We start from the raw sequence: 12,475 nt of genomic DNA, 5'->3' as shown, positions 1-12,475 counted from the left end.
TGCTGTTCTCACATTCTTCCTCTGTATGTACACATAAACAACAAGGCAGGGAAATATAAAAGGAATTTATTTTATTTTTTGGGTACATTATTGTTCAGTGTACATGTTCACATCTGAAACAAACTTTACGTGCTTGATAACTCTCCCACCCCGCAGACATCTACACGTCAATACCGATTTATATTCATAGCGGCAAGTGCTATGTAGCTCCACATAGGGGACACAGGAAGTGACATATAGCACATTCATGCGGCGTCGGAACCGCGTAGGAAATTCACAGCCGCACCGGCAGAGCTCCAGAATGTGCAACTCGGCCGGCTCACGTGCGGACGCGCTTACAAGTGCGAGGGCCCGCCCAACGCTGCTTGCAGCTTTAATTTGCTTTTGATTCCCTAAAAGTTGAATTTCTTTTATTTTTTTATTTAAATTTATTGGTAATTTATTTCTTACTCCGTATTTAAAGCTCCCTTTTATATTATTTAAGTAAAAGTGCTGCTGATGGAATAAAATAATTATAAATTATACATAGTTACTTTTTACACAAAACACACTGCAGGTAGTAAAAGGAGACTTTGTGTAGCTCAAAGGACTTTGTTCAAGAGATTCAAGTTATCACTTATCACTTGACACCAAAATCTCATCAAGAATCTGTAAATAGGGACTGTTCAACATTATTGCATAAAAGAATGAAAACAAATCGATTATCAAAATTGTTGCTGGTTCAAGCAGTCAATTACTTAAATAGTCAAGATGTGCCTTACCAGAAAGAGAATTTTTTCCTGTCTGATGGAAACAAGTTTCACTGTGACATGTTTTATTTCTGTGAAATGTAGAAATGACACGAGATGTTTAAAGTTTCGATACTGATTGTTTAATAAAGAGAACGTGAATTGTAATGATGGAGTTGTATTCGTATTTTTGATGACCACTATCAGAAAATGTGCATTTTAAGTTGACTAGTAGTAATTTTGTTGAGAGAGTTTCCATTAGTATTCGAGTCTAGTACAATTAATTCCCCCAGAGTATAAGTTGTGCACAATTACATTTATTGAGTAAAGAATTAGTCAGTGGAATAAAATTTGAATAAGCATCAGTGAATCAATGTAATTTAGTATACAGAAATTAAAGGTTTAAAAAAAAATTAAGTATTATATTTAAGTTAAAGTTTACTCAAAAATATTATTACCACTACTTAAAAATGTTGAGGTAATCAGTTTCCACAAATATTATGAATATTCTGAACTTATTCGGGTTTACAGTGTGGGCTGTTTGGTTTAAAGAATAATTTACCACTATACTATATAATGTGTGAACACTGTTTTAGTATTACTGAGTAGGCTATTGATTATAATGTGAATTAAGGCTGCAAGTAATTGAAGTGATATAGTGTAAGCTTGGCATGTAGATGTCTACAGGCCTGGAGTTGAAGTTAACACTGCACATTACACACAGGTGATGTGTCAAAATATCTGACAATGTGTGGTTGACAGTTACTACTTCAATTCAAAGTGGCTGACTATCATTGGGTTTAAAGGTACATGTTAAGGTGTGGTGTGGGGACAGAGTGGACCCAAGGCAGAGGAGGTGGCTGACGAGGTGCAGGTGCGGGTCGTTGGCTGGGCTCAGGAGCGGAGGGAGCGAGTGAGAGCACACACAGGGGAGGAGACACAGGGAGGCCGGCAGAGTACAGGGAAAAAAAACAGGGAAAACAGAATCACAGACAAAAGAAGGGAGAAATAACCAGGACACTCACCATCAGCCGGGCTGCCACCACAACAGTACAGCTCTCAAAAAACATGCCCTTGAACAGTATCAGACAACAGAACACACCCATTCTGATGTCAGTGCAATATTTTGTGAGATTTCAAGCATCCTGAGCCTCTCAAAATACAGCTTCCTGTTTCAATGGCAAATAATGCGTTGCCATGGCAATGCCATTTGACATTAAGTCACAAGCTTGACAACCTTACATCATCTAGGTCTTAAGACATTCTTTCAGACCGTTTTGAGCCAAACTGGATTGTCCTGCTAGGAGGAGTAATGCAACAAATAAAAAATGTCACTTCCTGTTGCCAGTAGGTGGCGCTTTCACTACGAGTGGATATTGGCATGTAGATGTCTTCATGTGAAGTTTGGGGCAGATATGACCATGTTCAGCCGATTTACACTATATCCTATTTCATGGCGAATCATCAAAATTGAACATTCACGCTATGGACACGTCGTTTGATCAATCAAAAAAATCTTCGCAATTTAACATCGCAAGGGTGTTGGGATGGCACAGCCTGCATTTGAAGTTGATGTGATCATATCCCTATAGGAGGAGTTTGTTAAAATATGGAGGGTGTAAATGGAAAATCCTTGCACATTCAGTCCAATATGGCTGACTTCCTGTTGGGTTTAGGTTATGGCTCCAAGAGGCTTATTTTTAAGTCTGAACACGATACATATACCTACCAAGTTTGGTGAATGTAGGCCAAAGAGAAAGGAGGGGGTTTTGGTTTTGAAAATTTTTAGGGGGCGCTATTGAGCCATTTTTGTGCATCCATGCACCGGACCCATATCAGATCGCTATTTTCACCAGTCTGGATGTGTGTGCCACGTTAAACAACTTTTCATGCACGTTAACCCCCCCAAAAATGCGTCCAAAGGGGAAGCATAGGAATAATAATAACTCTAAAAAACACAATAGGGACCTCACAGCAGTCGCTGCTCATGCCCTAAATATAAGGATTTGCAATGTGGCCAAAAAGTTACTCATCACATTCAAATGTATAATGGGAGTTAAGCCGTTCATCATGTCACTTAAATGTATTGCAGATTTGCAATAAAACAATAAAAGATTCTGATCCCTTTGATCAAAAAACGGTTAATATGGTAGTAGCTATTTTACTACCAGGTATTAGGAGTAATATTAGTGAATAACACAACATGTAATGATAGATGAATGGATATTTTTAATTATTATTATTACAGTATTTAAAACCATGGGTGACAGGGACTTCTGCTAGTGACTTTATAGAGGCTCTTTATTTGGGTTGGGAAAATAAAATAGTGACAGTTTATATTAATTTGTGCTCTCAACTAATGTAAAATCACTATATATGTTGTGGTGGCAACCCGGCTTACGGTGAGTATCCTGTTTATTTCTCCTTTTTTCTTGCATTCTGTTTTCCTCTGCATTTTGCCTGCCTCTCTGTGTCTCTTCTGCTCCCCCTGCGTGTGCTCTCCCTCTCTCTCTGCTCCTGAGCCCAGCTGACGATCCACACCTGCACCTTGCCAGCCACCTCCTCTGCCTGCCACACCTGCCAGCAATGAACTCCATCCCTGCCAGTATCCACAGTATCCCTCCACACAATCTCCGCTTTATCGTTGTTGCTCCTGACCTGGTGCCATTGCTTGCCTCAAGCCTTTTGAGCTTGCCACATCTCTGTTCCCCGTTTTCGGTTTTCCCTGTTACTAACCCTGTCTGCCTTTCCCCAGGTTCACTTACCGCCGTCCTCTGAGTCAGCTGGGCTTGCCTACCTGCCCTCTCCTCTCGGGCATCTTCCACAGCACCCTCTCGGCTCCCCCTCGTGCCTCGTGACAGTTAGCCTGCCACCACACTCCTCCACCAACAGTGTAGTTAGTTCTCCCGTGCCTCCTTTCTTCCTTGGCCCCCGGTACCTCCCAGTTCCCTTGTCCCAGCCTCCTTGGTCCCACCTGCTCCTCGGCCCCCAGTGCTCCTCAGTCCCCCGTGCCCGTGTTCCCCCGGCATCCACCTCTCCCTCACCTCCACTTCCTCAAACCCTTTTTCCCTCAATAAATCCTCTTTCACCTGAGGGTTGCTTTTGGGTCCTCTCTGTCCAACATACACTACAATATATCACTAACTAGCTAACTTTAGCTTAATCTGAAGCTACAGGCAACCAGTTCATTCGCAAAGTGCCTCTTTCTTGTGAAAGTAAAGTTATTTTAGCTTTTAAATTATAGCTTTTATTTCGAGGGTTTAATTTTAGTTTCAGTTCATCCTCTCCAGTCATGGTTTTTCATGCTGAAAAAGGTTGTGGATAGTCATGATAAGAAAATAGCACGAAATAGCATTTCTTATTCGATGTTCATTTAGGAAAACCAATCGCATTGTGCTGTCAAAAAACAGCAATTTATATAAATTTTTATTTAACCAGTGGTTGGCAGAGCAAAAGGACAGAAGCAGAAAAGAGGAGAGAACAGCAATGACAAGAAGGTTTTTCTGTTTTGTAACATAAAGCAATGCTGCAGATATTTTGTGGAACACACTGTTGTTGCCATCAGGCTTCTCAGTAAAAGGTCCACTTTCTAGTCAAGCCAATTTTAATTATATAGCCCAGGGGTCGGCAACCTTTCTGTGATGAGTGCCAATATACAAAGATGAGTACATCCAGTGCGCCAGCAGCGTTTGTTAATGCACATGTAATTTATTTTTAATTTATGCACTGATAGTCAGATTTAAATTTTTTATTTATATTTTTGTTTGACCTTGTTAATAATAATAATAATAATAATAATAATAAGACATAATAAATAGGGATGTAATTTATCTAATTACAAGTTTTGTAACTTGTTTGTAGGTTTGTAATTAATTAATAGAATGAATCGAAATGATATGCATCAATGAAAATAAACAAACTCATTTAACTAAACATTCGCTGTATTATATGCAATAATAATGCCACAATTTTTTTAATTAAAAATTAGTGTTTTTGTGGTATTGAAGACCTTCAGAAACTGTAGGATGACACCTGCCTCCTTGGTTTGTAAGCAAGTCACCGCTGCACTGAACAAAACCAGGTCAAACCGGAGCTGGAACACAAGTCACAGTATACTGTTAACTACTTACATGCCAGGTGTACAGTCAGTCAGAAGGCTAAAATGGTAATAAATGCCTCTTGTGCCAAAATTCTTCTTCTAAATTAAAATTTTTTCACCATATTTACCGTCTCTGGTGGTTTTTTCACTAACTTAATGGCATATTAAACAACGTATAGCAACAAATGTCAGTACTGTAGGATTGAGTTTGCTTTCTCACATGCCACTTAAAATGTCTCTGCATGCCCACACTAGCATATAAGTTGCTGACCCCTGATGTGGCCCAATATCATAAATTACAATTTAGTAATCTAATGAAAATAATTAATTAAATTACAATTATTATAAAAATAAATAAATAAATTTGAAGTAGAAATATTGTATTGATTGTACAGTAATACACAGAAGGCAAAGAGTTCTTGTTCGCCGTTTTAAGTAAACTTTTGAATAATGGCACAGCTTTCAAGGTAAAACACCCCGACTGCCAAAGTCATTGTTAAAATATGCTGCACAAGTGCAAAGCTGTATTTTGTATGCCTGCAGTCACATTTACCTTGAGTATTAATCAGAGGCAATAGCCCTGAACTGTTATTCATTCCTACTGTGTGATCACCTGTATTCTAAATAAGCTAGTTGTCACAGTTAATATACGCAAAATTAAAATTGTTGTAAATGTCACTTCAGCATTGCTTGAGCTATAATCCATCTAAATTTCTCTCTGTTGAATATCATCTTCAGCGTTTTCACATACTTCGTCCTCTTTGGACAACAAGAAGTGGAGAAAGGAGGTGAAGGGAACGTCTCGGGTTACGTATGTAACCCTTGTTCCCCGAGAAGGGGAACGAGACCCTGCGTCGGTGACGACACTATGGGAACGCCTCTGGGCGTGGCAGGGCTGAACTATGAATGAAACTACTCCAATCCTATTGGTGTTACTAGAACGGTAGTGTGTGACGGCGTAACCGGAGGGGTATATAAGCACGCCGGCACACAGGACACATTAGCCCTTTCTATGAAGCAAGGCACTCCAGGCGTTACATACGTAACCCGAGATGTTCCCCTTCGAGGGAACTCAAACTGCGTCGGTGACGACACTATGGGAACGAGATACCCACTTAGGCCGCGCCGAAACCCCGCCTGCCCCCAGCGTGCAGAACCTGATGGCATGACTAGGAGGAGAGCGCACGGGTGCCGGGTGCAGAAGGAAGGTCCAGACTGTAAAACCAGATGAAAGTGTGAGGGTTGGCCCAGCCAGCCGCGTCACACAAATCCTGGAGTGACGCCCCTGCGAGGAGGGCCCTAGAAGCCGCCATGCCTCGAGTAGAGTGTCCCCTTACGGCCATAGGTGAAGGCAAACCGCACACCTGATAGGCCAGGGAAATAGTCTGAACGATCCAGTTGCTGATGGTGTGTTTAGAAGCGGGGAGCCCAGCCTTGGGGGACCCGAAACACACCAGCAACTGGTCTGCTTTCCTCCACCGGGAAGACCTCAGAGTGAAAATACTAAAATACTAAAACAGACAGGGCAGAGCAGATGAAGTCTCCCATCCTCTACCATCACATGAGGTGGGGGATGAAACGCCTGCAGCAGCCAGTCTGGCCGGAACCTTAGGGACATAACCTGGAATTTAATTTAGGATTGTACATTGGTCATGATGTGCTTACTCATACAAAAATACCATAACACAATAATAAAATAATAATAAAATAAAATCAGACACAAACTACAGTATAGACAACACTAATATACACACTATTAACAAAACAATATAGACATATTGACAAATAGTGCAGTGATCAGAGTGCAAAGGATGCAAGAGTAAACTATTATTCTCATTATGTACATGTAGAAGATGGATATGATATACAGGTACACATACACATACATGCATACATGTACACATGTACACAGTGTGATGGAGCATAGTGCAAAGGATGCTGGAAAAAATAAATAAGACCTATGACCTTATGACCTGAGGTAGGTGTATTGGTATACAGTATATACAATGACAGCACTGAAATAGAGAATGGTGAATAAATAATAAGTGGTAACCAGTAAACAGGTGGCTGATTAGAGACAGGGTTACTGGGTTATTGTACAGGAATTGTTCCTGACACTGGGAGTCAGAAATCAGCTGTTCATCAGAGTGATGGCTTGTGGGAGGAAACTGCTTCTGTGTCTGTTGGTTTTGGCGTGCAGTGCTCTGTAGCGTCTACCAGAGGGGAGGAGCTGGAACAGGTTGTGTCCGGGGTGAAATGGATCTGCAGTGATGTTTCCTGACCGTTTCCTGACTCTGGAAATGTATAAGTCCTGAATGGAGGGCAGGTTGGCACCGATGATTTTTTCCGCAGTCCTGACTGTTCGTTGTAGTCTATATCCTGTCCTTTTTGGTGGCAGATCCAAACCAGACAGTGATGGAGGTGCAGAGAACAGACTGGATGATGGCTGTGTTGTACTGGATCAGCAGGTCCTTAGGCAGGTTGAGCTGGCGCAGGAAGTACGTCCTCTGCTGGGCCTTCTTGATGATGGTGTCTGTGTTGGGCTCCCACTTTATTTCCTGGGATATAGTGGAACCCAGGAACCTGAAGGATTCCACAGCAGACACAGGACTGTTGAGTATGGTGATGGAGGGCAGAGTGGGGGGGCTCCTCCTGAAGTCCACGGTCATCTCCACAGTTTCGAGCGTGTTAAGCTCCAGGTTGTTCTGACCGCACCAGAGAGCCTGCTGATCAATCTCCCGTCTGTAGGCCGACTTGTCACCGTCCCGGATGAAGCCGATGACCGTTGTGTCGTCAGCAAACTTCAGGAGTTTGACAGATGGGTCTCCTGAGGTGCAGTCGTTGGTGTAGAGGGAGAAGAGCAGTGGGGAGAGCACACACCCCTGGGGGGCGCCAGTGCTGATAGTCCGGGTGCTGGATGTGATGTTCTCCAGCCTCATCTGCTGACTCCTGTCAGTCAGGAAGTTTGTGATCCACTGACAGGTGGAGGCTGGTACAGTGAGCTGGGTGAGTTTGGTGCTGAGGATGTCTGGGATGATGGTGTTGAACGCCGAGCTGAAGTCCACGAGCAGGATCCTCGCACATGTCCCTGGAGAGTCGAGGTGTTGCAGGATGTAATGCAGACCCAAGTTGACAGCATCATCCACAGACCTGTTAGCCCTGTAGGCAAACTGCAAGGGTTCCAGCAGTGGGCCTGTAATGTCCTTCAGGTCGGCCAACACCAGTCTTTCAAAGGACTTCATGGCTATAGATGTCAGGGCGACAGGCCTGTAGTTAATCAGACCAGAGATGGAGGGGTTTTTTGGGACTGGGATGACCGTGGAGCGTTTGAAGCAGGAGGGAACTTCACACAGCTCCAGTGATCTGTTGAAGACCTGAGTGAAGATGGGGGCCATCTATATCTATATAAATTCAGGTATGATGCAAATTAGTGAAAACAGGCATAAACAAGAATCTAGGGCTTGCAAAAGGTTCCTAGGTACGTATTGAATATGCACAAACAGGCATCGGGGAATACGTGTGCTATCTTGGCTGCAGTCTGAAAGGAAGAGGTGTGATCGCAACAATCGGCGTCAAGGGGTTAAATAATGACATATTACATTATTATTGTGTGTGTGTGGTTGAGAGCAAGGAAGAGGCGGATGGAAAATTAGAGTGTGTGTGTGTGTGTGTGTGTGTGTGTGTGTGTGTGTGTGTGTGTGTTGTGGAAACGTCAAATTAGCTTCTACAAGTGCGCTGCACACTAGGGAGCTCATGCATCAGGGAATCACCTCACTAGAGTTTTGAATTTCACTACCATAACCAGTTCTCTAACATTATACAATTTAAATGTAATGTTTACATCCACACTAGTATTCCAGTTACAATCACTCCCTATGATCAGGTTCACTTTGTTTATTTGTTTCCATTTGTGGCCATGGTAAAATGTTTATGACCATCAAAACATACTCTTGTGTGCAAATGAAATGGCAGATGTCTATGAAGATTCTCAGTCATCCAGGTCATAGTTATCCAACGAAGGTTAAAATCAAGGGCAACTGGACTTGGTTGAAGATACTGGAAGACGTTTCGTCCCTCATCCAAAGGACTTGGCAATAGCCAATGGCAATAGGTGAATAAATTAAAGTGCTGATTTAAAGCAATCAATAAGAGCTAAAAATAATAACTAATTGTATTCATTAAGCCATTCTTTTTGGATATACACATTTTAGTAAAGCTTCCCAGTGGTGAATACTCATGGTATGATTATGATCATAAATACCAGTATGTCGCATTTCCATTAATACAAGTAATTTGCTGTGGTTGTCTCAGATTGTAATTGCCTCCTACTGAATTACAATAATTTTTTGAGGTTTAAAATTATCTATTTTATCTCTGTAACAGTGCATCATATATGTTGCAATTAAACCCCATACAGATATTATGATTAGGCCCAACTGGGTTATAATGACCTGTTCTGAGATTACAATTACTTATTAGAATATCAGCCATTATAGATCCATATACGAGACAGTGATTGCAATTATTATAGGTAACAGTTTGAATTAGCAAAACAAACAACCCAATGTGAAGTATAGCAAAGTGAACAAGATCAGTCAGTTCATTGCGAATTGAGGACCTTGAAGGCCTTTCATCGAGATGAGTTGGAAAGACAGAAGTGCCTTGGCAGAGCTGTGCGGAGACTCTCCTGAGGAAGAAGCTTATCGCGCTTCTTAGAGCCTGAAAGGCGTAGAAGATGAGTGAGAGGGGAAAAAAGCTAGAGCTGTAATGAAATGTGACTTCTTTGAAAATGATGATGCTTGGATAAAAACAAGGAGGAGACCAGAGCAGGTGCGCATGTGGTAGAATTACTAATTCATGCTTTGACTACTGCAGCAAGAACATCATAGAATTAATTGAGAAGGTACGCTGTGAAAAAGATCCTATATGCTTGTGACTTCATCTGTATAGCCTGGTATTTCTATCACGTGAGTACACCACTCACGTATTTGTAAATAAACACTGAAGAAATTACACTTTGTTACAATGTAAAGTAGTGAATGTACAGCTAGTATAACAGTGTAAATTTGGTGTCCCCTCAAAATAACAGATAACACAGCCATTAATGTCTAAAGCGCTGGCAATAAAAGTGAATACACCCTGTGGCGACAAGTGGCCCACCGCAAGGAACCCTGCTCTCTCGGGTCATCATCACCGGGCGCGCTTTATGAATTCAGATACCACTTAGGAAAAAGGGCGACCTCTGATAACAAGCTAGTTTCAACACTAGGTACTGGCCTGACCGTCTCTATTGAATTTCTAACTCCAGATTCAAAAGTTCCCTAGTCAACCCCTCTCACTTTCGATTCCAGAGAGTAGGATACTGAACACATAAGCTCCTTAAAGGGCCAGTTTGCTGGTTTATCTGTAATGAGGTGTGTTACTGTAGACAGTGTGGATGTTAAAGTAAGTAAATACTAACTTACCATTCCAGAAGAGGGGGAAGAAAACAAAGACAAAAAATGAGACAAAAAACTCTTCCTACTTTTATTAAGGCGTCCACCCAAAGAGAAACTTATTTAATTTCAACAAGCCCCAAAAAATTCACTCAGAGCTCTGGGGTCAGCAACTTAAATAAAGAAATAGACAGGGAGGACCCGGCCCTTTTCTCAAACAATCATTTGATCAGGACTTGATCATCACATTGATTGGTTTTTACATTACTTTTCCTTTTATGGGTAGATGGTCCTTCTGTTCGGCAGTTGCAACACCCCTTTGCCTCAGTTCACAAACAATTTTCCAAATAAAGTAATAAAATATATCATGCAGGTCTCTATAACTCATGTTAGTATAATCCTTTAAATGTTTAACGCATAAAGGACAAATATAGTAGGCCACACTTCTCAAACAACCTCATCTTAAATGCATGCACAAATAAAAAAACTGTTTTAAATGCATCACTCCAAATGCAGAATACATTAAATCAATTCATGTCATCACTCATTCTATTCTCTTTCTGACTTCAAAAGGAGAGAAAGGCCTCCCCTGCTCCTATAGTCACAAAAAGAAGGTGCTTGTCTTTTAACAACTGTTGATGTCGCATTAGCAAATACTGCCTTCTTTGATGATCAAACCAATTATTCATCATCAGGGGATACATAAAAAATATGTTATCTCAAAGAACAAGTTTTAAAATGTATTAATGAATATTATAAACTCAAATAATATAGATTTAAAAAATGAAAACCCTCTTCTTATTTTCACACCTCCACTCATGTGCGTGAGATACACACATCTGTTGTATCCATCTAAAGGGTCGAGTTGCCAGCAAGAGTGGACTTTAACTTCCACTTGATGTGCGTCTTCGCTGATCACCATGGGCTCTGGTCCTGTGTGCGGATCAGAACACCCCAAGGTACTTGGGCAGGCTCAGTCCCAAAGGTGCCACTAGCACCCTGACCAGAGTCCGTCGGAGAGAGTGGGGCATGGGTTAGTTTCACGGGCTCCACACTGGAAGTTGGCATGTCTTTTTTGATTTCTTTCTGGTTCTGGTATTATATAATCTGCTCTTACAAGCCATTTTGAGCTTCTTTGCTTTAGGTTTTTCTGCCTGTACGGTGACACTTTTTCATTTCCAAAATTTTTGAACATTTTCAAATTTTCAGTCATTTTGAGTACATTTAAAATAATGATCACAATATACACTTAAGCAATACTTTGATTGGCTTAGCAATGTATTTATACAAATAGACTTTGTTATATACTGACTGCCTAGCTATATACGTCTTGCCAGAGTTAAGAGTAAGGAAAGATGTCTATGAAGATTCTCAGTCATCCAGGTCATAGTTATCCAACGAAGGTTAAAATCAAGGGCAACTGGACTTGGTTGAAGATACTGGAAGACGTTTCGTCCCTCATCCAAAGGACTTCTTCAGTTCTGACTGACTGGCAGGGAAACTCAGCTATTTAACCTCAGTGGGGTCGTTGGCCCGGGTCATCGATACCGCTGGTTCGTTAGTGTTCCTTGTTGCTGTGACGACAGTCGTTACAGTCGTTAAGACTACCTGTGGCCAAGACTGAACAACCATCGTTGGTATCTTCACCTGAGGCCAATAGGTTACGTTTGTTGAGTTTCCTGGGAAGTGATGCACCTGGTGGTCCTCAAACGAGTGTCCTCTGTCCTTCAGATGTAAGTAGACTGCAGAGTCTTGACCTTGGCCACAGACCGCACACCCAAACACAAGAAAAGCAATCTAGTGTATGCGGTCCAATGCAGTGAGGAATGCACAGACCTGTATATTGGGGAGACTAAACAACCACTACACAAACGCATGGCTCAAAACAGAAGGGCCAACTCCTCAGGTCAAGACTCTGCAGTCTACTTACATCTGAAGGACAGAGGACACTCGTTTGAGGACCACCAGGTGCACATTTTAGACAGAGAAGATGGATGGTTTGAAAGAGGTGTCAAGGAAGCCATCTACACCAGGGTCGAGAAGCCGTCATTGAACAGAGGAGGGGGTCTACGCCACCACTTATCCCCCACTTACAATGCTGTCCTTTCATCACTTCCCAGGAAACTCAACAAACGTAACCTATTGGCCTCAGGTGAAGATACCAACGATGGTCGTTCAGTCTTGGCCACAGGTAGTCTTAACGACTGTAACGA

The 12,475-nt window shown here is 41.8% G+C and overlaps 1 protein-coding gene across 1 annotated transcript in view; it reads left to right on the top strand.

Annotated features, from left to right (window-relative positions):
• LOC123969718 (proline-rich receptor-like protein kinase PERK10) overlaps positions 1-3,876 on the top strand; it is a 6,208-nt gene extending 2,332 nt beyond the window's left edge. The window contains exon 3 of the mRNA XM_046047345.1: positions 3,484-3,876. Coding sequence (XP_045903301.1) covers positions 3,484-3,876 — 393 coding nt within the window. The remainder of the gene's footprint in view (positions 1-3,483) is intronic.
• Positions 3,877-12,475: the final 8,599 nt, after the last annotated feature.

Source organism: Micropterus dolomieu, linkage group LG04, assembly GCF_021292245.1.
Source record: "Micropterus dolomieu isolate WLL.071019.BEF.003 ecotype Adirondacks linkage group LG04, ASM2129224v1, whole genome shotgun sequence".
NCBI lineage: Eukaryota > Metazoa > Chordata > Actinopteri > Centrarchiformes > Centrarchidae > Micropterus > Micropterus dolomieu.
This window is presented reverse-complemented; position numbering and strand designations above follow the sequence as displayed.